The 27,012-nt window shown below is 36.7% G+C and overlaps 1 protein-coding gene across 2 annotated transcripts in view; it reads right to left on the bottom strand.

Moving 5' to 3' along the window:
* Positions 1–27,012, bottom strand: part of IKZF2 (IKAROS family zinc finger 2) — a 193,036-nt gene that overhangs the window by 46,354 nt on the left and 119,670 nt on the right. Inside the window, exons 4-5 of one of the 2 annotated variants that reach the window (XM_043998565.1) lie at positions 9,998–10,186; positions 530–697 (exon numbers count right to left, since the gene is read on the bottom strand). In XM_043998565.1, the coding sequence (XP_043854500.1) occupies positions 530–697; positions 9,998–10,186 (357 nt within the window). Of the gene's footprint in view, positions 1–529; positions 698–9,919; positions 10,187–27,012 lie in introns of both variants that reach the window. The other variant, XM_043998564.1, reaches the window with a different exon arrangement.

Below are 27,012 nucleotides of genomic sequence, written 5' to 3'. Positions count from 1 at the left end.
GCTCTTTTTTCACTAAGAGGTTTATAGTTATCTTGGATTGACTATAGTCAATAATGATTTCTCTGAAATTAAAAAGACGTTTGAGATTTGGGTAACTGATGGTTTTTTTTCTTATTTCACTTGCCACAAATAACAGCATTTCCAGCTGATGGGGCTTATTTGGCCAGCATGTCTTATTGGGGAGAAAAGGGCTATGAATGCCTTACATGGCTTTTCAAAACATATTTAATATACATGAAGCACAATATAATACAGTTCAACAGTTACCATGCTACATATCAAGGTGTAACTACTGGATTTTCTACAGTTCTTTCTTCCTTTGTTTTTAGCTCTTCTTTGAAGAACTGTGTTAGGCAAGAGGGACTATTTTATAACTGCAGGTGAGTTTTTTCCCTTTATATGAGCTTTTCAGGAAGTTTAGATGCTGGTAGAAATGTGTCGGAACCATCTGGAAAAGTGGCTGAACTAACTTCATGGCCACTGATTTGGTTGAAGAGTAAAGGGAAACAAATAACCTACGGGGACTTACCAGAGTGTGTCCTGAGGTGTCCTGTGAGGGCGTCCCTTCTCCGACAAGCATAGCTGCAGAAGGGACATTTGAACGGCTTCTCCCCAGAGTGCAACTTAATATGTCTCAGTAGGTTGCCCTTCTGAGTGAAAGAAGCTCCACACTGGTTACAGTGGAAGGGGCGCTCACCTTTAGGAAGGGAGAAATTAGGAAGGCATTAAAAAAGTTATGGTACAGAGATTCAAGTCCAACACACTGCTAACTCGTACCATTTCTCCATGCCAAAAGTTTGCTGTAGACTCTTTTCCGATATGGGTTTTCCAAATGTCTCCTTAAAATGTAGGACTGGATCATGGTAGGATTTCAAGCTTCACATCCATGACAGTGGACATTTTTCCTCCTCATATAAATTCAGTAGTGCTCCATTGCTTCGACTAAGGCTAGGTCTACCAGATCGAAAAATTTTATTAACCTGACCATTCGATTTAGCAATGCAACTAACATAACTCAAGTTTTTCATTGTATTCATAGCATTTTTGAAATGGAAGCAATATTTGAGAACATTTGGTCCCATCCCTTCATTTTACAGGTAAGAGAAGTAAAGAGAAATTAAGGCATTTTCTTTCACAAGTTTGTAGTTAGTGGCAGACCAACTCCTGACTCATGGTATAGCGTTATCCCCTCTCTGTCATGCCACTATGCAGGCAGAAAGCCTATTGAATATGGAGGTTTATGTCTGTTATGTGGAATCCTGGCCTTAAATGACATATTTAAAATTCATTTTTCACTTCTAATGATTTTAATAACTCAAAACAAAACAACTTGAGCAACAGTTCCATTGTGAAAACTTGTCACTAAACAGCTCTTTAGGAAATTTGTTGTCATCCTTAAAGAGAAGTGATAGAGACAAGAAGGAAAATATGAAGAAACGTTTCCATGCTAGGCATACTTTTGTTTTTTCCATTATAATATAGCTTTTCTTTCTGGCAACTCTAATGTAATATTAACAATCTTACGTTTATGACATCTTGATCTATTATTGTGAATTGGTTGTCATTTACTGGATCTAGCATGAAATATGCTTGTTTATGCTAGTATAATCAAGGAGTGAATATACTAGAAGTACAGGCAACAATCTGGGGTTTCCTACCTGGATGGTTTTCTGAATTCAGATTCTTTGTTGTATGTCTAGGGCAAGTTTTGTACATCGATTAGCCTTAAGTGTAGCATCCTAAAATCTTTGGCACCATAAAAATCAAAGGGATGGACAATACTAATTTTGTTTTACAAAGTCAGCTATGGTTACATATTTAACTCAATATATTTAAGGCCCTTCTCTTGTTTCTTGAGTATTAATGTGCAAGGGATCATGGGACCAAGACAAAGAAATTTCAATGAAACAGGCAAAAATGGATTAATCAATACCTAAGCATTTGTTAAGTACCTACTATGTGTAAGGCACGGTCTTGGGCAATGGGGATACAAAGAAAATAAATTTATATATTTCCTTATATATTCTTTTGGGGGAAGCAACACGTCTATCTCTAATTCTCTCTCTCTCTCTCTCTCTCTCTCTCTCTCTCTCTCTCTCGCTCGCTTGCTCTATATATGTGTATGTATATATGTGTGCGCGTGTATGCATAAATAACAAATACCAGATAATTTGGTGAGAAGAGAGGGGTGGCAAAGAATTAGTATCTGCAGGAGAGGAGGCTGGAAATCAGGAAAGGCCTCATGTAGGAGGTAGAATGTGAACTGATCTCAGAAGGAAATTAGGGATTCTAAGAGAGAAAAGTAAGGAAAGAGGGCAATGAAGGTATGGGGGCGGGGACGTAAGATGGCCTATTGTGTATGAGGAAAAGCAAGAGAGATAAATTAGCTGGACCATGTATGAGAGGGAATAACATGTATATAATAAGGCTAGAAAGGAAAGTTGGAGCAGAAATGTAAAAAAATGTAAATGCCAATAGATTTCGTATTTTAGTTTAGAGGAAAACAGCACACCACCAATGTTTATTGAGTAGGGGAGTGATATGGTCAGGATCACTTTGGCAACTACATGAAATATGAACTGAAGAAGGGAGACATTTGAGGAAGGAAAACCAATCAGGAGGCTTTTGCAGTCATTTAGGTACTTGGTGATGATGTCTGACAGTACTGTTGTATGAGGATGAGAAAGGAAGATGTGAGAGATGATGTAGAGGCACAATCAATAAGAGTAGATGTGTGGGAAAGAAGGGAGCTGAGGATGATAAAATACACAAAATTACTGAAATGCTAGTGTTTTAAATCTCTCAAGCTACATCTCTAATCCACAAATAAAATTCTCCTCCTAAAAACTCTTCTTCAAACAATTGTTGATTAGTATTGTCATATAATCCTCTAGGGACCCTTTTTGTTATGAAAGGTGAATCGGGAAACATCTTAGCTCAAAAAAAAAGATCATCTATGTTTCATCTGCTTTGGCCCCCTCTATTAACACCTTGAAAAATTATTTCATTGATTAATGCAACTAATTTTGCATTTCATTTAAAAAAATAGTAACCCGGTTCTAAATGATTTAAGTCACTGGACAATTTTTTGTTTAGAGTTGAAAAGAACAATCTGCAACCAGAACAGCTGTTAGGTGTGGATTTTTTCAGAAGTTTATCATCATTTCAAATTTCAGAGTGCAAAAAGAAAAGAAAAAAAACTTCTTTTCTATTGGACCATTTCCACACTTAAAGATAAGTCATTAATTAGACACTGAGCTGCCTTTTCAAAGTTTCCCTCTGAGTTGTCTACTCTTATTTACTAATTTTATCTAGAACATATATGGCATTACTCCAGTGAAAAATAAGTAGATGAAAACATCCTTAACTCTGTTTCAATTTCATGGAAGTTTGAGGCTCAAAGATTCTATAATTCTTAGAGCGTTAAAGTTCTGAAAAGGGACATCTGCATTTATCTCCTTGTATATATGTGTTCAAGGCAAGTTGGCTACCAAATCTAAAGAAATGCAAGCTCTTTGGACCAATACTTATGTTGTAAATGTTGACAATATATAAATTTTGTCCTGAATGAGACACAGTGAGGTTATGTCATTTCTTCGGGTAGGATTTGAGGCAGGATTACTGCTGAAAAATCTGAAAATCTGGAGCTATCATGCCACATTAATATATAAATACCTCAAATGTTTAATTCTTTAAATTTGTATCTCCAGAACCTACTACAGTAGTTGGCAGTGGCTTAGTAAATGCCTATGAATTGACTGATTTTTAAAAACCACTTGAATGGGTGATACAGCTGACCAACCTGATAAGCTATGTTAACATCATGTAAACAGTTCAAATGAGAACAAAAATGAGGACACTCAAGGAAAAAAATACTGCAGTTAGCAGTCTTTTTAAAAAAAATCTTCGTATTTGCAGTTTCAGGTATCTGAAAGTCAGAGTGGTATAGTGAACAGAGAGAAAGAACAGCCAGCAAGACCTGGGTTCAAGTTCTGCATTGGAAATATTGACTGTGTGATGCATGCTAAGACAGTTCACCTCTTAGTGTCCCAGACAACTGTCTAAGACTATGAGATGCAGAAATGGGGACAACATCCCTTGGTAAAGGGAGTTTCTCAACCAGGAATTCCCTATCCCAATGAAATCATAGGTTCAGTCCCTTTCCTTATACCTTAATTCTCTGATTATCTATTTGCTAGATGAATGAGATGTTTAATTAGATACAGGTTTCACCATTTTTAAATGAAAAAATATCCAAAAAATCCCATGTATCCGTATTTTTTCAAAAGCATGTTAAGCAACTCTTTTTACTGTTGAATCTGTTCATGAGAAGTTACCATTGTCATTTCAGGTTTCTGCATACTTTTTAACTATTATTTTTCTCCCACAGTGTACATTTTTGGAAAGACATAACCAACTAACTTTTTTCTAATAACAGTGTGGGGGCAATGATTAACTTCTACTTTATACTTAAATACCCTGAACTTTGCTTTAAGTAGTTAAGTTAAGCCATAATAAAATCAAGTCTGTATTCCATATTACTTTATTTATCTTCAAAAGGGTCTTTCACCTTACTTCATGTACCCTGCCAATGAAAAACATTTCACCAGCCTTGCAAACCACTGAGGCTAAAATTTTACTACACCAAAACAGTGCATCAAATCAATAATCTCTGTCAAAATTCCCACTTTACCTCTGTGATTACAACCAATATTACTGATTTCCCCCCAGTGGGCTGACTTTTTTTTTTTTAAAGTAAGCTACATTTACTGAATTAATTCATTTACTTGGGAGATTTAAATACTCTGAAGAAGGCACAGACTACAGTACATTCTTATTCAAATATAAATGGCAGAATTAATATAGAACAAATCCTATGACTTCAGGAAGTCCCATAATAATGCTGAGGAATAATCTAGTCCAAACAGATCCTACTATGACAACTGATCACAGAAATTTTTTTTTGGTACCAAAGCTAATTCTTATGAAATAACTGGTGACTCCAGGGGAAGGGCTGTGATAGAATTAAGTTCTATATTACTTTCTCAGCCTTATTCTAAATTTTCACCCACTTCAGGAGAGTTTACAGTGATTTCTTGGGACTATTTGTATTATTTACATTACTACTATGAAATACATTTGTGTGTGAGCATAGACGTGCATGAGCACATGCATAAGGACAAGCAAAATATGAGTATATCTATGCAACAGAAATGCATACACACATGTATATGCCTTAGTAAAACAGAGGCAAAACACTACGTACAGGGTCTTATACTGAATAGAATACACAAGCTGCAAAAATGCAGAATTTCCTGGTCAAAATATTGTGATGAACAAGCCATCAAGGAGCAAGGGCATGACTCCAAAAAGCCACAATGTACTAACCATGGTACTGAAAGCTGGAAGCAAAAAAGTGTTTTTTGGTGTTTTGCCCATAAAGGGTCAAAATTAAGGAAAACGATCCACTTGATCACTTTCTTGATCTCCCCACAGATCAGTAGTTTTACATAAATTAGTTTCACTCCCCCTACTTGTTTTTCTTTCCTTAAAATCTTCCCATGAAGAGTGCCTAGAGAATCCGATGATCATATTACCTGATTACTTGGCTAAAGTAGTAATACCAAAGTAAAAATCCCAAACCATGAATAAGATGCTGGAATTGGCACTTTAGGAGAAAAGAAAAAGAAAAAGAGGAAGCTAATTAGATCTGATTCTCCATATGAATGTCATGAGACGGTTAAGCATCATTCTTAATTTCAAACCTATATGTAATGTTTTGCTAGTCAAAAAGATAGTAAAAGTGCTTTCCCCATAATATTTAGGTTATATACACATAAATTTGAGGAAGAAATTATACTGCAAACTGTTAACTAATGATATTAATTCATAATTGCTGAATTTTGAATGAGGATTTCCCATCCTTCCACCCCAAGTAAAGCTCACAATGGAGAAATCCAAACACTCTTAGAGTCTTAAATGGAAAAGTAGTGGCTTGTGTAGAATTATCATTTTAGATCATCATAAATAAAATGGAAATAAGTAATTTCTACATTTTCATGCTGACCTTAAAAAAATTCTAACCAGAACCTTAATTGTTTGGGAGAGTTGCAAAGATTATTACTAACAGTATGAATAAACTATAAAATGACAGATGACATGTTTGACTTTTGAGAGATCATCTAGCCTATTATCTAGCATTTAAGACTACACTTAAAGCATCTTAGATCAATGAGAATTATCTTGTTACTACTGTGAATCTGCCTAACTCAAGTCCTTATAATTTGAAAATACTTTTTAATCACATGCTTAACAGAACACTAATGATTAATAAGTTCTCTTTAAACTACCCTGAGCTAGCAAATTCTTTTTCATGACAGACTATAGCAGCAAATTAAGTAAAATATAAGTAATAAATTAACAACAGGAAGGCCTCTCAAAAAATGATGATAGTTACAGTATAACCTCAACCTCGAAATGCTAAAGAAAGGAAAAGGTTAACTGGTTAACTAGATCTCCTTGTTAACATAAGATCTGAAAACCCTTTTTAGTTTCAACCCCTGTCACTGAAAATCCTTCTAAAATGTATTTAGCGTCTTGGTAAATTAAGTGTATGGAACACAAGTAGTGAGATATACTCTTAAGCTGTCATGTCAGAGGTTATGAATCCAAATCAATGGCTATCCTTCAAAAGAGTCACCCTGACAGGTTACATTTATTCTAATGATGTCATTGCTATTCAAGAAATTTTTCTGACTGTTGGATTCTCTTCAGAATTAGTTAATAAACCATACAAGAAAACCAACTTCTTTACTTTACAGATATAGAGTGAATTTGAGTGAGAGTGGTACTTCTGAACTGAGCTACCTGCCTTATTCACTGAATTGGCACCAAATCACTTTAAAATCAAATCCACCCTGAAAGGGCGAAGATATACTGCCACCGAAGATGTCCAAAATAATCTGCCATTGATTCTAAAGGCAATTAATTTTAAAGGAGAAGTTTCAAAATGTTTTGGGGTTAAAATGCTTAATTTTTTGTGGTGACAATATTCACTTGAATGTGTATACATGTATGAATATGCATAATGTATATATATGTATATATATATGTTTATATAAAGCTATTCTGGTATGTGTTTATTTTTAAATCTGTTGCATTACTTTATAATCATACCTCAGACTGTAATATTTCTTTGACCCCTGAGGATTTTATCTATTGATCATTCTGAGTATGACTATTGACTGTTCATTACTGTAAACATATAAGAGGTAGGAGACTGGATTCAATGTCGACTGACCCTAAGTGATCCTCATGAGATTGAGTTTTGAAATAAAGCCAAACTACACCACTTGCCATTCTTTGAATATTTCAGGCTGTTCCTTGCTTCTTGTGCCTTTGCTGACAGTATTTCTTCCACTCAGTGACCTCCATATTTGTTTGCTTGTCAAATCTTGTACATTTTTCCCTCGTTCAAATGTTACTGCGTCTATGAATGCTTCCCTGACCCTTCCAGGCAGGCATTACCTTTCTCCTCTCTGTATTCCCAGAACACTATGTTTGTATTACTTTTCTGGCACTATTACTATAGTGTATTACATATTTATTTTTACATGTCTTCTGTCTCATAGATGGTAAACTCCTTAAAGGTAGTAATCGTGCCTCTTATTCATCTTTATATCCTAAATAGAACGTATTGTACCTTTCGTATAAAGCAGCAGTTCAATGTATGTTGAAATGGACTCAATGTCAAGTTGTTTTCTTGTGGCTCATTTTTCCCCCTAAACATGTAGTGCACTTATGTACTGGAGTCAGGAAGATCTGAGTTCAAATCCAGACTCAGATATTTATACTAATTGTAGACCTAGGGCAAATCACAACCCTAGCTTGCCTCAGCTTTGTCATCCATAATGATAACACCTAAATTCCAGGGCTGTTCTAAGGATAAGATGAGATAATATTTGTAACACATATTGCAAACTTTAAAGCTCTACGTACATAAATGCCAAATATATAATTATAATTATTATTATTATTACTGTTGACGAGACTATATATTCCTATAACTTCTTTGCACCTTAGTTTAATGTATTTATTGCTATTTTTTCCAAACTCACAACTTTTTGGTTAAAGTACAAGAAGAGGAATCTTCATTTGCATTTTTACCACGATTTCATTTAACTACTTTTAATTCTGGTAAAGGACTGATGACATTAAAATTATGAATGTACTTCTTTTGATTTATTCATTATTAAAGCCATAAACCATTTAGTCCTTTCTTATTTCCCTAAGATCAAAAAGGTTTATTTATTAAATTGAAAGACCTTTGCCTAGTCCTCTTTTCCTCTATTATAATTTCCTAAACTGTACTCTATTCCTGTCACCCCATAATAACTATATCTCCCTTGCCACCAGCAAGATCAGAAATTATTTTGAGATAATATCTGTCCTTAGTCAAAAAAAATCAGAAGTAAGGGTGTCTCTACATGCTTCTGACTAAAACTCATACACCATAATTATCAAAAAGCACAGGTCACCAAGAGGCAGCACAATATAGTGTCAATACTGAACCAAGAAGTTGGAAGACCTGAGGTTAAGTTCCGGCTCTGATGTTTACTGGCTTTGTGACCCTGGACAACTTACTTTACCTATCTGAGCATCATTTCCTTATTGATAAAGTGAGAGTGAAAATACTTGCATTACATACCTCACCAGGTTATTGTGAGGCAAAAGTTTGATAAACCTAAAACACTATATAAACAATAAGGTGCTATCATTCATCTTTTATTATGGCTAGCAGAAGTCAGTTCTAGACTGCTATTGCAGATGACAGACAAAGTACAAGACAACATGTATAGTGATTTAAACAGCCAACTTATATTTGGACCCTCGTGATGCAGAGTTCTACCATATAGAATAAATTGTGCACTTGAAAACTCAGATCATCAGTAAGCCCAGTGAGTGAAGCTGAACACTTTTGGAAGCTTTCTTAGTGCTTTCCAAAGATGGGTTTAATATGGGCAGAGTAGTTAGTCAGCAAATCAAAGTAACACTGAAGGCAAACTCACTATATGTGCAGGGCTCATTAGTATTCAATTCAGCAAACATTTATTAAATACCCACTATGTTCTGGATATTACAAGAAGTTTTGATGTTCCAAAAGCACCTGATTTATTCCAAGGGTTCATTTTATGTACGTGGAGAATGTGGCTTTTTATAACTGGTAAGAAAATTTAAACTTACACAGCTAAAGCAATTTAGAGAAGATTCTGTTTAAAGAAAAAAAATCATCTTACACCAGGGATATTTCCCTATCCTTTCTGCTATGTAGATCTAGAGAATGCAAATCGTTGAGGGGGTCAGGAAGGGGAGAGAAAGGATAAACATTTATATACTGCCTAACGTACCAGGTATTGTGCTAAGTGCTTTAATGTTCTCATGCCTAACTGCCAATTTTGTTCTAGCACTGATTGTCAAGGTTTATTATGCCAGGTAGGAATTGCAGAAGGTTTAAGAAGAAATAAAATGATTCACTAAATTTATATCTTAAACTCTCCACTAGCAAACCAGATCATCTGTCCATAGCAATGTAAAATGTGTACAGAAAGATGCAAAGATCATGTTACATCATGAAATCCTTTGCCATTTGAACCCTTACCATATTACTGCTGCATTAAGCACAATGAAAACTGAATTCCCAGCTTCTTTTTTATGATTTACTATTCAGACTCCATGGCTGGAAGTCAAGACCAAGGTTACTTTTCTGCTTGTCAACAATACAGTACTAGCAGAGTTCGGAAAAAGTTGGGCTCCCAATTCACCATTTCTACCCCTGAATATAAAGGCAAGAGAATGGTTGTCAGGTAATATAAACATCAGATGCCATAGGCAGTCATCAGGTTTTCTTTCAGCTGCTTACCAGTGTGACTCCTTTTATGTACCATAAGCACATTGGGCCCAATGCAAACCATGCCACAGACGTCACATTTCAGTTTACCATTCGGAAGCCGGATTCCTCCCTCGCCTTGAAGCTCCTGGACTTTTCTGTTGTCAGCCACATCATTGCTCTCAATAATGGGTTCTTCTAGGCTGCTACCTTCATCATGGCCCCTGATGTCTCCTTCCCGACTCAGGGGTTTCCTGTCAGACTCTTCATCACTTTGCATTTCTAGCTTTACTGAATTTGCTGTGATTTAAAACAGAACAAGAAAATAACCATTATGTATCTATATCTATATCTACATCTATATCTATATCTATACATGCATGTATTATAAAGACACTGATAAATATATTTTCTCCTACCCATTTTATTTGTTCGTGTCATGGACAGTATACTCTCTCCAAAACTGCAATGATCTCTTAATTGCCAAGCCCAGTGGACTTTTCTCAGTTCCCAAACTTCTTGAACTCTCTTCAGCATCTGAAACTGTTGACCTCCCTCTATTCTTTTTTTCCTTCCTTCTTTCTTTCTTTATCAGGGCAATGAGGGTTAAGTGACTTGCCCAGGGTCACACAGTTATTACGTGTCAAGTATCTAAGGCCAAATTTGAACTCAGGTCCTCCTGAATTCAGGGCCAGTGCTTTATCCACTGTACCACCTAGCTGCCCCCATTTTTTAAAAGAAATTTTATTTATTGCGGGGGGGGGGCAGGGCAATGAAGGTTAAGTGACTTGCCAAGGGTCACCAGCTATTAAGTGTCAAATATCTGAGGCCCGATTGACCACCCTCCATTCTTATCTAAACATCTATGACTATAAAATAATAGTCTCTTTTGGTTCTCCTTCTATTTGTTTAACCACTTCTCAGTCTCTTTTTCTGGGTCTTTCTCCATACCATGCCTCCTAATTGTGAAGGTACTCTAAGGAAGTGGTGTCAGACTCAAACAGAAATGGACCCCTGTGGGCCACATATTGACTGAGAAAACCACAAATAAACATTATTTTTAAGTATTTATTTTATTTTTATAATTATATTTTACAATTTACTATTATATTTTAATCTGCTTTCCCAGTGAGTAAATTTAACACTTCTCTAAGGCTCCATCTTGGGACTCTTCCCTTCTAGTTCTACATAATATTATTTGTGACTTCTTCAGCTGCCCTCAATTTTATTGTCACTTCTTTGCAGATGATTCTCAGATCTTCATATTAAGCTTTAGTCTCTCACCTAAGCTCCAGGTCTACATTATGAACGGCCTACTGGACATTTCCAAATGGATGTCATATAACTATCTCAAATTCAACCTGTCCAAAACAGAGTTAATTATCTTTCTCTCCAAACATAGCCCTCTTCCAATTTTCCTTATTTTTGTTGAGGGCCCCAGATACCCTTCCAGGCATCTGTTTGCAACCTTGTTATTATTTTCAACTTCTCACTTTCTCTCACCCCACATATCCAAATAATAGCCAACTCTTGCCATCTCTGTCTTCACAGTGCCTCGTGGTTCTATTTCTTTTGCATTATTCACACAGCCACTTTCTTAGAACATTCCCTCATCACCTTCCATCTTGACTATTGCAATGGTCTCCTAATTGGTCTTCCTCTCTCAAGTCTCATACTCCATGACTACCAAAGTAAATTTCCTTAAGTGCAATTCTAAGCATGTCATCTTCTGAAGAAACTCCAATGGGCTTTCTATGGCCTCTAGGAAGATAAAATCTAAATTCCTCTGTTTATCTTTTAAAGCCCTTTATAACCTGTCCCTAACCTTTCCAGTCTCCTTACACATTACATTCCTTCCTGCACTTAAGTCTAGTCAAACTAGCCTTCTCACTATATTATATTTCCAGTCTCCTTGGCAATAAAGCTTCCCCTTGTCTCTCATTCCTTGAATACATTCACTGCTTACCTCTACCTCAAAGAATTTCTTACTTCTTTCAAGACTCAGCTCAATCACTACCTGTTTTGTGAAGCTTTTCCTGACCCATCCCCCAACTGCTAGTGTCCTACACCCCCAGCATACCTTATATCTACTACTTTTATTCAGTATGTATGAATGTTTTACAGGTTTCCTTAGATAAATTATAAGCTACTTGAGAGCTGTTTTGTTTTTCGCTAAGCCATCTTCTTAGTCTATCACAGGTTTCTGGCATATAGTAGGCACTTAATAAATGCTTGCTTAACTAGGTAGCAAAGTAGTTAGAGTGCCATGCCCAAAGTCAGGAACACAGATCTTCCTGAGTTCAAATTCAGCCTTAGACCCTTATTAGATATGGGACCCTGGGCAAGTCACTTAACCCTCTTTGCCTCAGTGCCTCATGTGTAAAATAGGTGGAGAAGGAAATGGCAAACCACTCTAGTATCTCTGCCAAGAAAACTCCAAGTGGGATTATAAAGAGTTGGACACAATTGAAATGACCAAACAAAATAAATGTTTTCTGGTTGATTCATTTCATTGTTATGTAATATGCAACTAACCACGAATAAAAATAAATAGGGAGAAATCTGGCATTTATTTTAAATGATCAAGAAGAGTAAATAGGCAGTGTATACCAAAAACCACCAAACATCAAATTACTCAGTCCTGTTATTAACCATGTGACCTTGTGTAAGTTACTCTGGCTTTCAGTTTGCTTAGGTATTAAATGAATCTGGCTGCATTAGACAAGCTTCAATGTCTTTTCCAATTCTAATATTATGTGATTAAAAATATCACCCTCTGAAATAAATTTATTTCTATATCATTTTTAATTTTTTTTAAAAGAAGTCTTTTATAAACTTTCTAGCAAGGTTCCTCTAGTTTCTCATTTAGGAGACTGAGGTTAAGAGAAATAAAATGACTCGACTGGGTTTACACAGCAAATTTATGTCCAAAGCAAGACTAGAATGCTAGTCTGTTGCTTAATCCACTGAGCTATGCTGCCTCTAGGTGAACAATGATTTTATGTATCTCACACACTCTGTGTTAAAATAGAGTACTTGTGTAAACATGCTTCAGGACTGAGGTGAAGAGACTACTCTGAATTTTGATTCTGTCCAAAAAACCAAAACAAAACAAAACAACCCTTACACATATAATGGCACCATGTCAAATCAGGAGCTCTAAAGTCAGGCTAAACAAATACGGCTGAGAGGGGGACTAGTTTGCCCTGCAGACCACATGGAGCATTAAATGTATTTCTTCTTTGCTATGCATCAAAAAGCTACTTACTATATGGAACACATTATTAGCCATCTGCACATCAGAATGCAGTGAGTGACAAGAAGAACAGAGCATACATGCACACACTTGTGATAGTTAAGAAACCTAATGCTTTATGTTTGCTGTTCTTGGATCATCCCACAGAAAAATTGGAATTTTGTTAGTATAACTCTAATTCTGGATTGCTGACAAGAGTCTTTTCACAAGACATAGGGCAAAATGCACGGCACAACGATCTTGAAACTGTCTTAAGAATGCAGATCGAGGTAACTGGGTAAAAAGTGAACTGATACTTTCAGAAGAAGATGAAATATTTTCCCTTTTTTCTATAATTCTCAGTAAGCATCGAACACTGTCACCATCACTAGTACTCATCATTGTTGACAGTCCCACCCTGCTTTCTTTCTGACCCCTTCTAAATTTTAGAATGTCTTATATATCTTCTGTTCTTAAACCATTACAAAATCAAGGTCTGGAATTTTTTTTATAATTTCTGGAATCTGGCTCCTTTTTATCTCATATTCATTTCTGAATATATTCTCATAATCCATCCCATCCTAGTGAGACTACCATTGCAACAAAGAGAAAAATAAGAAAGAACTGACACAATGTACTCATAACAGTGTATGTAACACTATGCATTTATAGATCCTCATTCCTCCAACAAAACAAGTGGCTACATATACTCTTCATTTCTTTCTAATCTTTTTTTCAGTTCTCTCCTTTATTTACATCTCATCAGGAACGCTACAACCTTGCTCTCATGCAACACTCCATGCCTAACTTCTGCTATAGCTCCAATCCATATATCATCACTTGTATTTATTTAGCACTTTATACTTTGCAAAGTACTTTATGGGGGGCAGCTAGGTGGCGCAGTGGATAAAGCACTGGCCCTGGATTCAGGAGGACCTGAGTTCAAATCTGGACCCAGACACTTGACACTTACTAGCTGTGTGACCCTGGGCAAGTCACTTAACCCCCCTTGCCCCGCAAAAACCCTAAACAAACAAAAACAACCAAGCAAAGTACTTTACGTTATTTAATTTGATGTCCATAACAACCCTATGATAGGTGCTATTATTATCTCCATTTTTACAGATTTGAAACTGAGGGTCAGAGAGGTTAAGTGACATGACCACGTTCACATGGTTAACAAGTGTTTGAGTCAGCATTAAAGCCAGGTCTTCACAAATCCAAGTTCAATGATATGTCTACCAGGCCACACAGTGATGCTACTTTGATCACAGAGTGCCTTAATAATTTAGCACTGCTGTGCAGGTCAAGCAAAGACTCTTGCCAATGGATCTTAAAGCTTTCTCTAGATGTCTCATCTTCTACTTTAATTCCAGTTATGATGTCTACCTAAGCTGGGCAAACTCATGCCATTGCTAGTGCATGTATTCTCCACCCTGCCCCACCTATGAGCCTATACTCAGGCTGTCTTTCCTTTCTGGAATCACCTGCTCCACACCCTTTGCTCAACAAACAATCTCCCTCCCATAGATTAGGACACAATTTAAAACCACTCTCCTTTGTAAGAAATCTCTTTAATTAATGTAGAACACCACTGGCCACCCAATGTAATCCCATGCTTCAAGTATAACATTAGTGTAATACAAACACTGAAGCAGAACAAAGGGGAATATTTTCAAAGGGACATCATCCAACATCAAGAAGTAAAATGGCTTACAAATTTATTTTAAATATTGCCCTACAGAATAGAAGTTCCACAGAGTGATAGCATTTACTTTCTTGAACTAGTCAACACGCGAATATGCCAAATATTTCTCTACAGACTAATATTAGCTCAAAGGGTCTCTAGTATGAGTTCTTTCTTTCCTTTCTTCTGTTTTATTTCTTTCCTCCCAAAGTAGAGAAATAAAAAGAATGTTTATAATTAAGAAAATTGAAATCTAGGTGGGGGAAATGGTCATTAGAACATTAGTATTGAAGGTAATATATTTTATTTAAATTTTAAGAAATAGCACACTAATAAAGTCTGTGTCCTGATGTTGCAACATTAAATCATTATCTTCTCCCTGATGAAAAGACAGGGCCTACAAACAAAATATCAAACATGGGCAAGATATGTTTTTCTCATTAACAGTTGTTGAAATCCATCTTATACATCAAAGCCACTGAGTGAAGCAAAGGAATGCACGTATACAACACAATGAAGAAACTCAAGATAAAAATTATAAAACTATAATAATGTTATCACTAAGGTCCCAAAGTGTAAGTTGTACATGTAATTTTATACAAAAAAAAATGTAGTTTAAAACATTTTGTTTTGAGGACAAGAAAGCAAGCAAGGAAGGAAGAACTTATTAAGGACCTACTGTGTGTGAGGAATTATATTAGGTGCTTACCAAATATTATCTCAACTGATCCTCACAACAACCTTGGAGGGTATGAACTATTATTATCCCCATTTTACAACTGAGCAAAATGATGCGAACAAAGGTCAAAGTAACTTGCCCAGTGCCATAGATCTAGTAAATGTCTGAGGCTGGATTTGAACTCAGTTCTTATTAAACTCAGGTCCAATACTCTACCCACCAGCACTACTTAGCTAACCACCTAAGTGACATAGCCAATAAAAATATGCATGTATATTCTATCTTATAAGCCTCATCTGCAAATATAAAAAAAAATTTAAATATTACAACATGTCTTAAATTTATTTTTCAGCCCTTTAAACCAGTTTACAACAGCAGAAGTCTTGAGTAAAATGATTAACTTTGAAAAAAAGAAATATAAACAAGAACTTGTTCATTACTGAGTGTCTATTATATGCCAAGCACTAAGCTAACTGTTGGGAGTACAAATACAAAAGTAAAGAGAGTGCCTGCCCTCATGGAGTATTATATTTGAATATGGAGGTGTAACATACAGGCAGACTCAAGAGGATAATTTTGTTTGGAAAACTACAGGGATAGAGAGTGGAACATTAGTGAAATTGGTTGATGCAAACCTTTCTATGAACAATGACAGAATTGAGTGGATTGTGGTTTCAGAGCTGGAAGGAGGGAAAGAGTACAAGCAAGGCAGCTGGTACGGAGAAATCTGGAGAGTAAAACGAAGCCCTGGTATGGATGTACTAGGCAACAGAGGCAACTCCCAATTATGATATCCTGGCATTATTAGTTCTGGGCAGGGGTGAAAGGGTTCAATCCTCCTGGTTTTCACGGGGAAGATTGTTAAGAAGTGTTGGGAGAAGGGCAGCTAGGTGGCACAGTGGATAAAGCACCAGCCCTGGCTTCAGGAGGACCTGAGGTCAAATCTGGCCTCAGACACTTGACACTTACTAGCTGTGTGACCCTGGGCAAGTCACTTAACCCCAACTGCCTCACCAAAAAAATAAAAAAGAAGAAGTGTTGGGAGTGATTGAAACCTTGATGGTCATCACTACAGGGGGGGCAGGGGGCAGAAGGAAAAAAGTCAATTTACATGATAACTTTATTGTATATTTTAAAGGAAAAGCAAGTTAGACATAGTATATTTGCAGCTTCATGGGCAATAATCACTTTTATTATACTATGTTATGGAAATGGTTTTTTAATTCCATAAATTAAAAATAAAATGCATTTTTTAGAAAAAGAAAGCTAATGGGGGCAGCTAGGTGGTGCAGTGGATAAAGCACTGCCCCTGGATTCAGGAGGACCTGAGTTCAAATCTGGCCTCAGACACTTGACACTTACTAGCTGTGTGACCCTGGGCAAGTCACTTAACCCCCATTGCCCAGCAAGAAAGAAAGAGAGAGAGAGAGAGAGAGAGAGAGAGAGAGAGAGAGAGAGAGAGGGAGGGAGGGAGGGAGGGAGGGAGGGAGGAAGGAAGGAAGGAAGGAAGGAAGGAAGGAAGGAAGGAAGGAAGGAAGGAAGGAAGGAAGGAAGGAAGGAAGGAAGGAAGGAAGGAAGGAAGGAAGGAAAGAAGCAAGAAAGAAAGAAAGAAAGAAAGAAAGAAAGAAAGAAAGAAAGAAAGAAAGAAAGAAAGAAAGAAAGAAAGAAAGAAAGAAAGAAGAAAGAAAGAAAGAAAGAAAGAAAGAAAGAAAGAAAGAAAGAAAGAAAGAAAGAAAGAAAGAAAGAAAAGAAAGCAAGCTAAAAAGTTGAGCTGCTTCCCATGAAAATCAGCATTTACTTCATTGTGTTTCAATCAAACTTGTGGACAGTGTCAGTGATAACAGAACCATAGTATGCCTAATATGATGCTTCTTAGAGAGATGAACATCTGAGATGGAAAACTGAACTACACAGAGAAGGGAAGTCTATTTCACAAGAGTAATGCCAGACATATGTCTTGGTCATTTTATTATGTGATTCTTTCAGACCCTGAGATGATACAAATTGGCTCCAATTTTCTGATAGAAGATGGGTAAAGGCACACAAACATAAAGTCATTGCAGAAGCCAGACTTTTAATTTAATGTTATTAATCTGCCAAACAGTGCAATTCTTTGACAAAGATTTTCTAATGTGTATGTATGTATGTATATATGTCTGCCTCTGTCACTTTCAAAAAATATGTGAATCATAAAATTCTAATATTTTTTAAAAAACTAAGGCAGGATTTGAATTCAGGTCTTTTATGATTCAAAGTCTGTCTTTCTACTAGATGAGAATACCACTCTAAAGGACTATTAACCAGGCAGGGGGAAAAACACACAGAAGGGCAAGTAATGATAGGTTAAATTAGTTCATTCATAATGTTACCAGTGACTCAGAGACCCAAGCACTAGGTTTATATGGTCTGTGTCCAATACTGGGATCAGTCCTTCTTCCCAACCTCTATTATAACCTCTTTGCTAATTTGCCAGCACTCAGAGTTCCTTCTGGGAACTCACTGATTATAACTGGAATATACATCTCCATATATGCAAGTAAAAGTTTCTCTAATTTCTTTGGAAGTGCTTGAGGAATGCCTACCAGATACAGAACAGTCTTTATTGTACTCCATAGAAAATTCCAAAAACATGGGGCAGCTAGGTAGTGCACTGGCCCTGGAATCAGGAGGACATGAGTTCAAATCTGGCCTCCAACACTTACTAGCTGTGGGACCCTAGGAAACTTAATCTTAATTGCCTCTAAAAAAAATGAAAATACACCAAAGATTGACTATAGCCAATAAACAATCAATACGTCTCTCCTTCCATTTGGCTAAGTTCCACCTCTCTTCTGGAAGCAAGGCCCTGTACGATGCCCTAGATTCGCCTTCTGGATTCACCTCAGTGCAATGCTGTCATGTGAACTTCCCTTGGAAAGGAAACAAACTTGTGATTGCTAGAGAGGTAGCCCAATTCTCAACCGGTCTGTACCATCCAAATGGCCCCTCTGGAATATCCAGTACTCCTGGCCAGGTTCTAGGTTCATAACCAGATCCAGGCTATTCTGTACTACACTGACCTAGCTCTGAATTCTCTATCCATTCTGGGAAACCTATGTTGGGGAATCAGTTAAGCTGGCCTAAGATCTGTTCTTGGCCTGAGACTGAGCCCTCAGTCTTCCCTGGGCTGCCTTGCTTCACTGCCTGTTCAGAGCTGGGGGGCAAGGGAGCGAGGAGGAGGATTCACTTATCCTACCCCCTCTGGGAGACCTTGCGTCTGCTGGACTGGGTTTAAAGTTGAGTCCAAGATCAAGGACCCCCATTGTTCCATCATTCCTGCCTTGGTGACTTGCCTGTGGGTTGAATTTGTGATCCTGCACTGGAAAGATACTCTGCTGTGGCTTCTCCTTGGGATTTCTTTATTACTACCTGGCCTTGCAGACACCTTAGATCTTTGTTTGAATAGATGTGGCAGAGATGAACTACACTACCTTCTAATCTGCCAACTCAGCTGCGGAGGTAGAAAGAAATCCTATTTATCTTTCACTCCTCCCCCTGCCTATGTCCATAGGAGAAGGAGAAAAAAATCCTTTTTTAACAAATATTCAGTCAAGTAAAGCAAATCCCCACACTGGGAATGTATGTTAAAGAAAATTCTATCTACAAGGATAAGAAAAGCACCATCTCACAAAGACAAATTTTCCAAGCATGGATTTTCTTTCCTACAAGTACAGTTCAGCAACTGCCTTCCTAATATGACTTTAGAAGGCTTAAAAAGTAAATTACCCTGTGAAATGATCTCTTTAATATGGGCAGTATAATATACTTTACAGAAGTTATATAACCCCTAAAATCAATATGAAAATTCAGGAGATGTTTCAGATATCTACCTACCTGATTAGCCATACCACCTTTGAAATTCAGCAGGGCTCCTTTAACCAAACCCAAAGTCAGTGCTATCAATAAGGCAGCAGGGATAAGGAAGAGAGGAAAGATTCTGTTACAGGGGTAAGATTGGTGTTGTCAGGTGTTGCCAAAGCCATGCCAATCATTCCCTTGTCTTCCTTTGTGCTTCTGAGGGTCAAAGAGTACAAGAGCTCCCTACTCCAAAAAAGAGATCAGGAATGCCAAACTTAGCTCTCCAATGAACAGTCACCAGGGCGAGGGGATAGAGAAACAGGAGAGTCAAGCATTTCCTCTGTTGTCTTTTAGTAAACACTGTTACAGGAATTGAATGAATAGTCGATCATAGGATGTGAATCAATTAGAAATTTATTAGCAAGTTAAACTTTCCTTTGGAATAGCAAATAGAAGCAAATATTAAACGACTGTGACAAGTGAACAGGAATATGGACAATCCTAAAACTAACCAATAAACTGTCTTCTCTTTATTATTAATGATCCACCACTTCCAAAGAATAGGTGCTGAAGGTACAAGGATATATAACAGAATCTCTGCCACCATAAAGCTTGCAATGTAGTTGAAAACATAAGTAGTCTAAAAATCATCACGAATAACACAAAATCACAGGATTACAGATTGCAGTGGTGATGGAGTCAGACTCATTTTAAAGATGAGGAAACTGAGGCACAAGGGGTTAACTGACACAGTTAAACTCACTCACCAAGGATCACAGAGCTAACAAGGGTCTGAGCTTGGATTGGAATCTAAGTCTTCCTGAATCCAAGTTCTGTGCCCTAGTCACCATGCATGTCACATGGCAAGTTAAAAGCAAATGTTACAGGCTATAAACAACACTTTAAAGAGATTCAGGTCAAAGAATTGACAAAGGATTGGAGGGGAATGTTGGGAAATGCTTCCCAATAGGAGGAGGTAGTTCTTGGACAAATTCTTGAAGTAAATAAGTAGGATTTTACTTCCTGAAGTGACATCATAGGGAAATGAGAAAGAATCAAGAACCCAAAACTGTAGAAACAAGGGAGGCATTTATGCCAGCATATATCTAGGAGATCATAGGGAAGACCAATTTATCAAAGTGAGATGAAGTTTGGCTACTAAAATTTAAAAATAAAATACTATCAAGTCAGAAGTAATACCTAAAAGATGAAATCTAAAGAGGAAAAATATGCAGGAATAAAGCAAGTGCCCAATATTTACCTATTAGTATACTTCTGATCCAACAACTTTAGTTCAAGTAGTAGTGCTGCAGGATTGTCTCATGGACAATGGTATCAATTGTATTGGAGCTAAATGGGCTAGTTATGGGTTCTGGATGTTTTCATCTTTCTGATACTTGGTTTTTCTTTTACATTGTTGCTGACAAAATCATGTAAAGAATGGAAAGAAATATATTTGGGAGAAAGGTTGGAAAGAAAAAAAAGCAAAACAAAAGAAGAGGAATATCTTCTGATGAGAAACATTCCTGAGTTATTTCATTTAACTGTGGAGTTTTGAGGCTCTTCAATTAATTCAAAACTCTAATTTAACAGATAAGGAAACTGAGGCCCAGAAAAGAAAAATGTAAGAGCCAGGACTAAAATCCAGCTCTTCTGACTTCCAATCCAAGGCAGTGTCCCTTTGGCCAAAGTCTTGAAATATAATAGGCACGGCCATTTCCATGATAGATAACTTATTCCATGAATAGACAACTTAGAAAATGAATGACATTGAAAGGTGACACATTTGGGTGATAACATCTCATGCCACCTACTATTTGGGCCTTTATCCAATATAGAATCAAAATGTCTTTTGCTGCTTGCAACAGATTGTCTTCAGCTTAGTTATATAAGGAGTTGTAAAGAAAAAAAATTTTTGAAAACTTGTACTTGTCTGAAAGGTCACTGCTGTGACTGTGTAATGTAAGTCATGAAATGAAAGGGAAAGGAAAGAAAAAGGAATAAACATTTACATAGTACCTTCTGAGTTCCAGGCACCCTAATAAGTGCTCCTTACAAATATTATCTCATTTGATCCTAAAAACAACCCACAAAGTGTTATTAATATCATCAATTTACAGTTGAGGAAAATGAGACTTTGTTGCTGTTCAGTCATGTCTGACTCTTACCCATGGACCATAGCTGGCTGAAAATGAGGCAGACAGAAATTAAGCGACTTTGCCCAGGGTTACAGAGCTAGTAAGTGCATGAAGCTAGATTTGAACTCAGGACTTCCTGACACCAGGCTCAGCAATCTATTCAATACACCATCAGGTACCTCAAGAGGTTGTTACATAAAATGTAGAGATAAGGAATAATTATTTGACAAGCAAAAACTCTGCTTTGGGGGGGGGACTTTAGAAATATCACATTTTGGGAAGACATTCCAAAAAAATTTCTGAAATGAAAGATAAACTAAGACATTTTAATGAGGCAACTGATATAAGAGAGATTATGTCCAAATGAAGACAATGGATTTTAGGCAAAGGAAAGATTCCCATTAACTATTTTTCCTCTGAAATACAAAAGAAAAAAATGCAAAGTCACTGAATAAGAGGAAGGTGTTGCAGAAGGAAAAAAAAAAAGATGAGAGTATCTGTTCTTTAATTTACTAATAATTATCTACAAGCAGATGTAGCGCCTAATGTTCTTTGATCATAGTAGACAACTACTAGACTCAGCAGTATTTTGGGACAATTGATTTGAAAAGAAACAACGAGTATACTCAAAAAGTCTTGCCATACTTCAGCGAATTTAAGAACTTTCTCATGAGAATAAAAAAGAAAAAAGAAAACAATGGTGTTGACCACTATGAGTATTTTTTTAAAGCACTTTAACAATTAACATTTATTCTATACCTGATGACACCTCAATTTTGGCTTCTGTCAAAATCAGGCCTTTGATGATTGCATTCTATGTTTTTGTATGTATGGGGTTTTTCATTAATTTCAATATAATTTGTAAGATAATGCCATTCATACTGAATTTTATAATATACCTTTACAAGGCATAAAATGTTTACTCTAAGTTACTATATAATTTAAGTGTGAATGGAACAGCCAATATTATCAAGAAATGGTAGATAGTCACGGATCTAAAATCATGAATTTTCTACAAAAGCACAGATAATCCTTCTTACATTGGCCACCTCAATGTGTGTCAAAAGCTGGTGTGTTCCCTTACTTATCTATAATCTATTTTCAAATTATTTTTTAGAGGAAAGTCTTTGGAGATTATTATTAGACAAAACATGTGCCCTGATACACATAATATTATGCTAGGCAAGTTAAAATGAGTCAATTTAGTCAATTACTAAATTATTTGGGGTGGTTCAAAGGCATCATTTAATTATCAAATTATAAATTTATATAGTTCAAGCTGACCTTAGAGGCCATTTAGATTATATGACTCCAAAATCAGTGCCTTTTCCCACTATACCAGGCTCTATCCAGTGTCCCTTTTTGTTGTTGTTGTTGTTGTTGTTGTTGTTCCAGATTTTGTGATCTCATTACTGACTTTATTTTGTGGGTTGGTTTTTTTGGGGGGAGTGAGGCAATTGGGGTTAAGTGACTTGCCCAGGGTCACACAGCTACTAAGTGTCAAGGGTCTGAGGCTGCATTTGAACTCAAGTCCTCCTGAATCCAGGGCCAATGCTTTATTCACTGCGCCACCTAGCTGCTCCGTCGTTACTGACTTTATGGTAACTTTCCTTCCAATTCTTAAAGAGTATCTCCATGATTAAAAAGCACGCCCAAATGCCCTGCTCCCCAAAATAACATGGCACAGAAGGGGGAAATAATATATAGAAATGAGGAGGAATAGATTTCAGTCCTCTTTCTACCACTATTAGTTATGTGGCTATTGGCAAGTCATTTCACCTTTCTCCCTTGACTGTCTCAACTTTAAACGTTATGTACCTGCCTGAAGGCATGGGTCTGGACCTGACAATCACCTTGAGATTCCTTTCTATTCTATCAGTGATGATTCGATAATAGAACAACTTTTGGTTAAGCTTTCTTATTGTGACAAGATTGGCCAATGAGGGTCTAGTCCAGAAAATGGAGTTCTCACCCTGGGGTACAAGAACTTTAATATTTTTTTTGATAAGTGTTTTAATATGATTTGATTTCTTTATAATCCTATGTATTTTATTTTATGCATTAAAAAAGATTCTGAAGAGTCCATGGAATTTACCAGGCTACCAAATTTTAAGAATCCCAGCCTTACAGCATATGTTCTGCCTGATATCAACTCTCATGGAGGTTTGTCGAATCTGCTTCCAGAATGTGATGTGATGGAAGAATCCTTCCCCTCTGCATTTCAGAGCATGCTCAAGTACTCTTTTAATTGTTTTTGGTTAGCTTGGTGTAGTGACAATAAGCCTTTGGATTGCCTATGGAGATAGAACTGAGTGTGCTTTCAAAACCTCCAATGAACAAAATCTCCTTTTCTCCTCTGGTGGTAACAGAGGCAAGAACTTCTACAATCTAGGGGGAACCTCAGGCCCTCTCCTTTACCTGGTCACCAAGTTTTCACTAAAATTAATACCAAGCAGAGCATAATGAATATAATTTAAGGGCTGAGAATTCACTAATCAGCCTCCCTTCTGTTATATTACTCAGTTATGTATTTTACTGCTAATAATAAACGTCTTTAGTTATTACATTTCAGTGATGCTAAATTCAGCAACCAAGACATGTATGTGGATTATAGATTCTGATGGAAGTTTTAACTTTTAGACCATCTTGTTGAATTTTATCTCAATTTGATCTCATATCTAATCTCAAAATCTCTATGTCTACTTATATTTTTATTTGTATTAGAAAGGAAAACATAATGAGGTACGTTTAAATTACTTGTTTACATTTCTACATATTATACAGTATATGGTTAAATATATTTATAACCTATCTCTAATACTAAATGTTACTATTAAGTAACGAGTACAACAGTTTTGGACTCTAAGTAGCGTATCTTCCTTATTTATGTATTTATTTCAGTGAAACACTGGCTAACTTCCTGGAATAAAAAACAAACACAACAAAATAAGACAGAGTAAGAGAGTCCTTTGTTAGGTACAGATCTGGTCTTCCAAATGTAAGTTTCTCTGAACATCTTAAGACATAGGTTGTTATAATCCTGAAGCTATTTAAAAACAAAAGTTTAGTGATTCTTGCTAAAGTGTTCAGTATGTTGCCATAGTGTGATGTTATGTGGCCATTCTTCCTTTTTCTGTGCTGTCCCTGCCAGATTCTAAATCATGCCATTAAGGCTTGTTGCTGTTTGCAAGGTTTGCACTCCATCTGGGACTGTGGCAAATTGCAGGTTTCCAGGGAGGGGAATGCTTCTACATTAGGGATCTCTTCAGCACTTCACCTAGACCTTGCTAATCCAGTCATACTCACTATTTTACGTCACATGGATACACGTATCAACCCGGTTTTGTATTCCTGCTTCCCGAAAATACACAGAGCATTAAGTATAGGAACCTAATCGTGCTTTTTTAATCGTGTTTTCCAAAACAAATGAACACTTACTACAACTGATTCTCATAAAGCCTATCTGTTCTTTTCAGCATACTTACTGAAAGCTAAGATTGGTCAGGAGAGCCTGTCACTTAAGCAAACTTTTAAATTGCTTTCTTCCTCTCTGTTTTGGCCTTCTAGAAATAATGACACAAGGCTGACTGTTCCCAAATGTCAAGCTGACCATTCAATTAGAAATTCAGACTAAGCTTCTCTATCTTGCCCCACATGAACAGACATTTGGAGTTTCATCCGCTTTATCTCTTACCACAGAGAATTGCTCAAACACCTTTCAACATAAACACCTTCTGGGACAAGTTGAAACTAAAACAAAACATAAAATCTACCCCCTGTACAACATTAATAACATGTTCCTTGGCAGTTGATCCTTTTCCCCCATCCTCCTTCAAATCAATACCACAATTTGCATTCATTTTACTTTCTTCTTTATATTTCAGGTCATTTAACAACATTTTGTGATTAACTTAGGGAACTGATAACAAGGTATTTCTTTCCTCTGGTTGTATTTTCATTTAAAAAAACAAACATGTCTTAAGTGCTTACATTCTCAAGCTACAGCACAGAGCTATGCAACGGAGGATATAAAGCAGGGATAGGTCTGAAAAACAGTACCTGCCCCCAAGAAGATTTGTTGTACTGGGAGAATGATACTTACAAATAAGTAAATGTGAAGCATTTTAGGATGGAGAGAGTTTTAAAAAGTAGAAGGAAAGAGGAAAATGAAAGGTTTTATAAGGATGTGGTAACTGAGGTAAGCTTTGAAAGATATTAGGGATTCTAAGAGCCTAAAATGAAGAGGGAGTTCATCACAGATAAGAGTTGGAGGAAAGGGTGGAGTGTAGGAGTCTCTGCAAAGGGAAAAAAAGATGGAAGATTCCAGGAAGGTGGCTTGTCAAGTTTAGGGATCAGCTAATTCACATCAGGCCATGTTGCCTAATTTAACAAGGCACCACATTTTAGTATAATTTATAGCAAGTCAGTGATGTAACAATGCTCTAGGATTAAGGCTTACTTCATTTGTTAACATTTGCTTCCAGTAATGTCCCTTGATAGCTTCAATCAGGCTTCTTCTAATTCCTTTTATGTATCAACTTAGGTTTATTAGACTACATTGTGAATGAATATAAAAATCAATTCACAAACTCCACTGAGCAGCAATGTACTCTTTTTATGCATGTCTAATTTGAAAATTATCCTCTAGGACAAGAGGATTTTAACAAAAGGTTCTTTTGTTAAATATATTTTGATAACTATTTCAAAGTATTTGGTTTCTTTGAAATCCTATGTATTTTATTTTTATTCATTTAAGAATAGTATTCTGAGAAGGGGTCCAGTCTTCAAAAGACTACAAAAGAGGTCCAAGACACAAAAAGAGTAACTTTTTGCTCTGAGAGAAAAAAAAAACCCAGGCATCTGCCAATGTGAAGTTCACTTTCCAAAGTATCACTGCAAGTTTGAAATCCCAGTTAAGATCAGAAGAATCATAGAGGGGAGATTTCAGCCTATGTCCTCAGACTTCAGAAGCAGTGTATGCCTACTGAAGTGGTGCTTAGTTAAGCAAAAGTAACTGCTAGCGCTTTCAATTCTTGGCAAGTTTTTCAACTATGATCATTCAAAGGATCATTCCATGTAGTGAGGAATCAGGCCTTGAGAAAGCTGCATAGAGGCTACTCTCAGATGTTTTCCATGCTACCTTTCCCAGTTGTACAGTTCGGCTTTGTAGCAATGACCATTCTTCCTCCCATCCCTTCACGACCCCTCAGAATGGTAGTGGTAGGAAATAACAATTCAGTTAGGACTACTTATAGAACCTCTTGTGTGTTACATTGGCATTCACAGTTCTGCAGCTGGTAAACTCACTGATCCATATCATGCATGGATTCCATCGCTACCTGAACTAGGGAGCTGCCCTTTGTGCCACAGCCAGACACTACTGCCCTGACTCCCTGAAAACAAGGCATGTGTCACAAAAGGGACTAAGTGAGAGTGTGTCAGTATAAAGGCATCACACAAAATACAAATCCTACTCATGACTAATATGTATATCCATCTATAACACAGAGCACCTTAATTCTGTACTAGGGAATATGAAGAGACATAAAT

This window comes from Dromiciops gliroides, chromosome 3 (assembly GCF_019393635.1).
Source record: "Dromiciops gliroides isolate mDroGli1 chromosome 3, mDroGli1.pri, whole genome shotgun sequence".
Taxonomy (NCBI): domain Eukaryota; kingdom Metazoa; phylum Chordata; class Mammalia; order Microbiotheria; family Microbiotheriidae; genus Dromiciops; species Dromiciops gliroides.
This window is presented reverse-complemented; position numbering and strand designations above follow the sequence as displayed.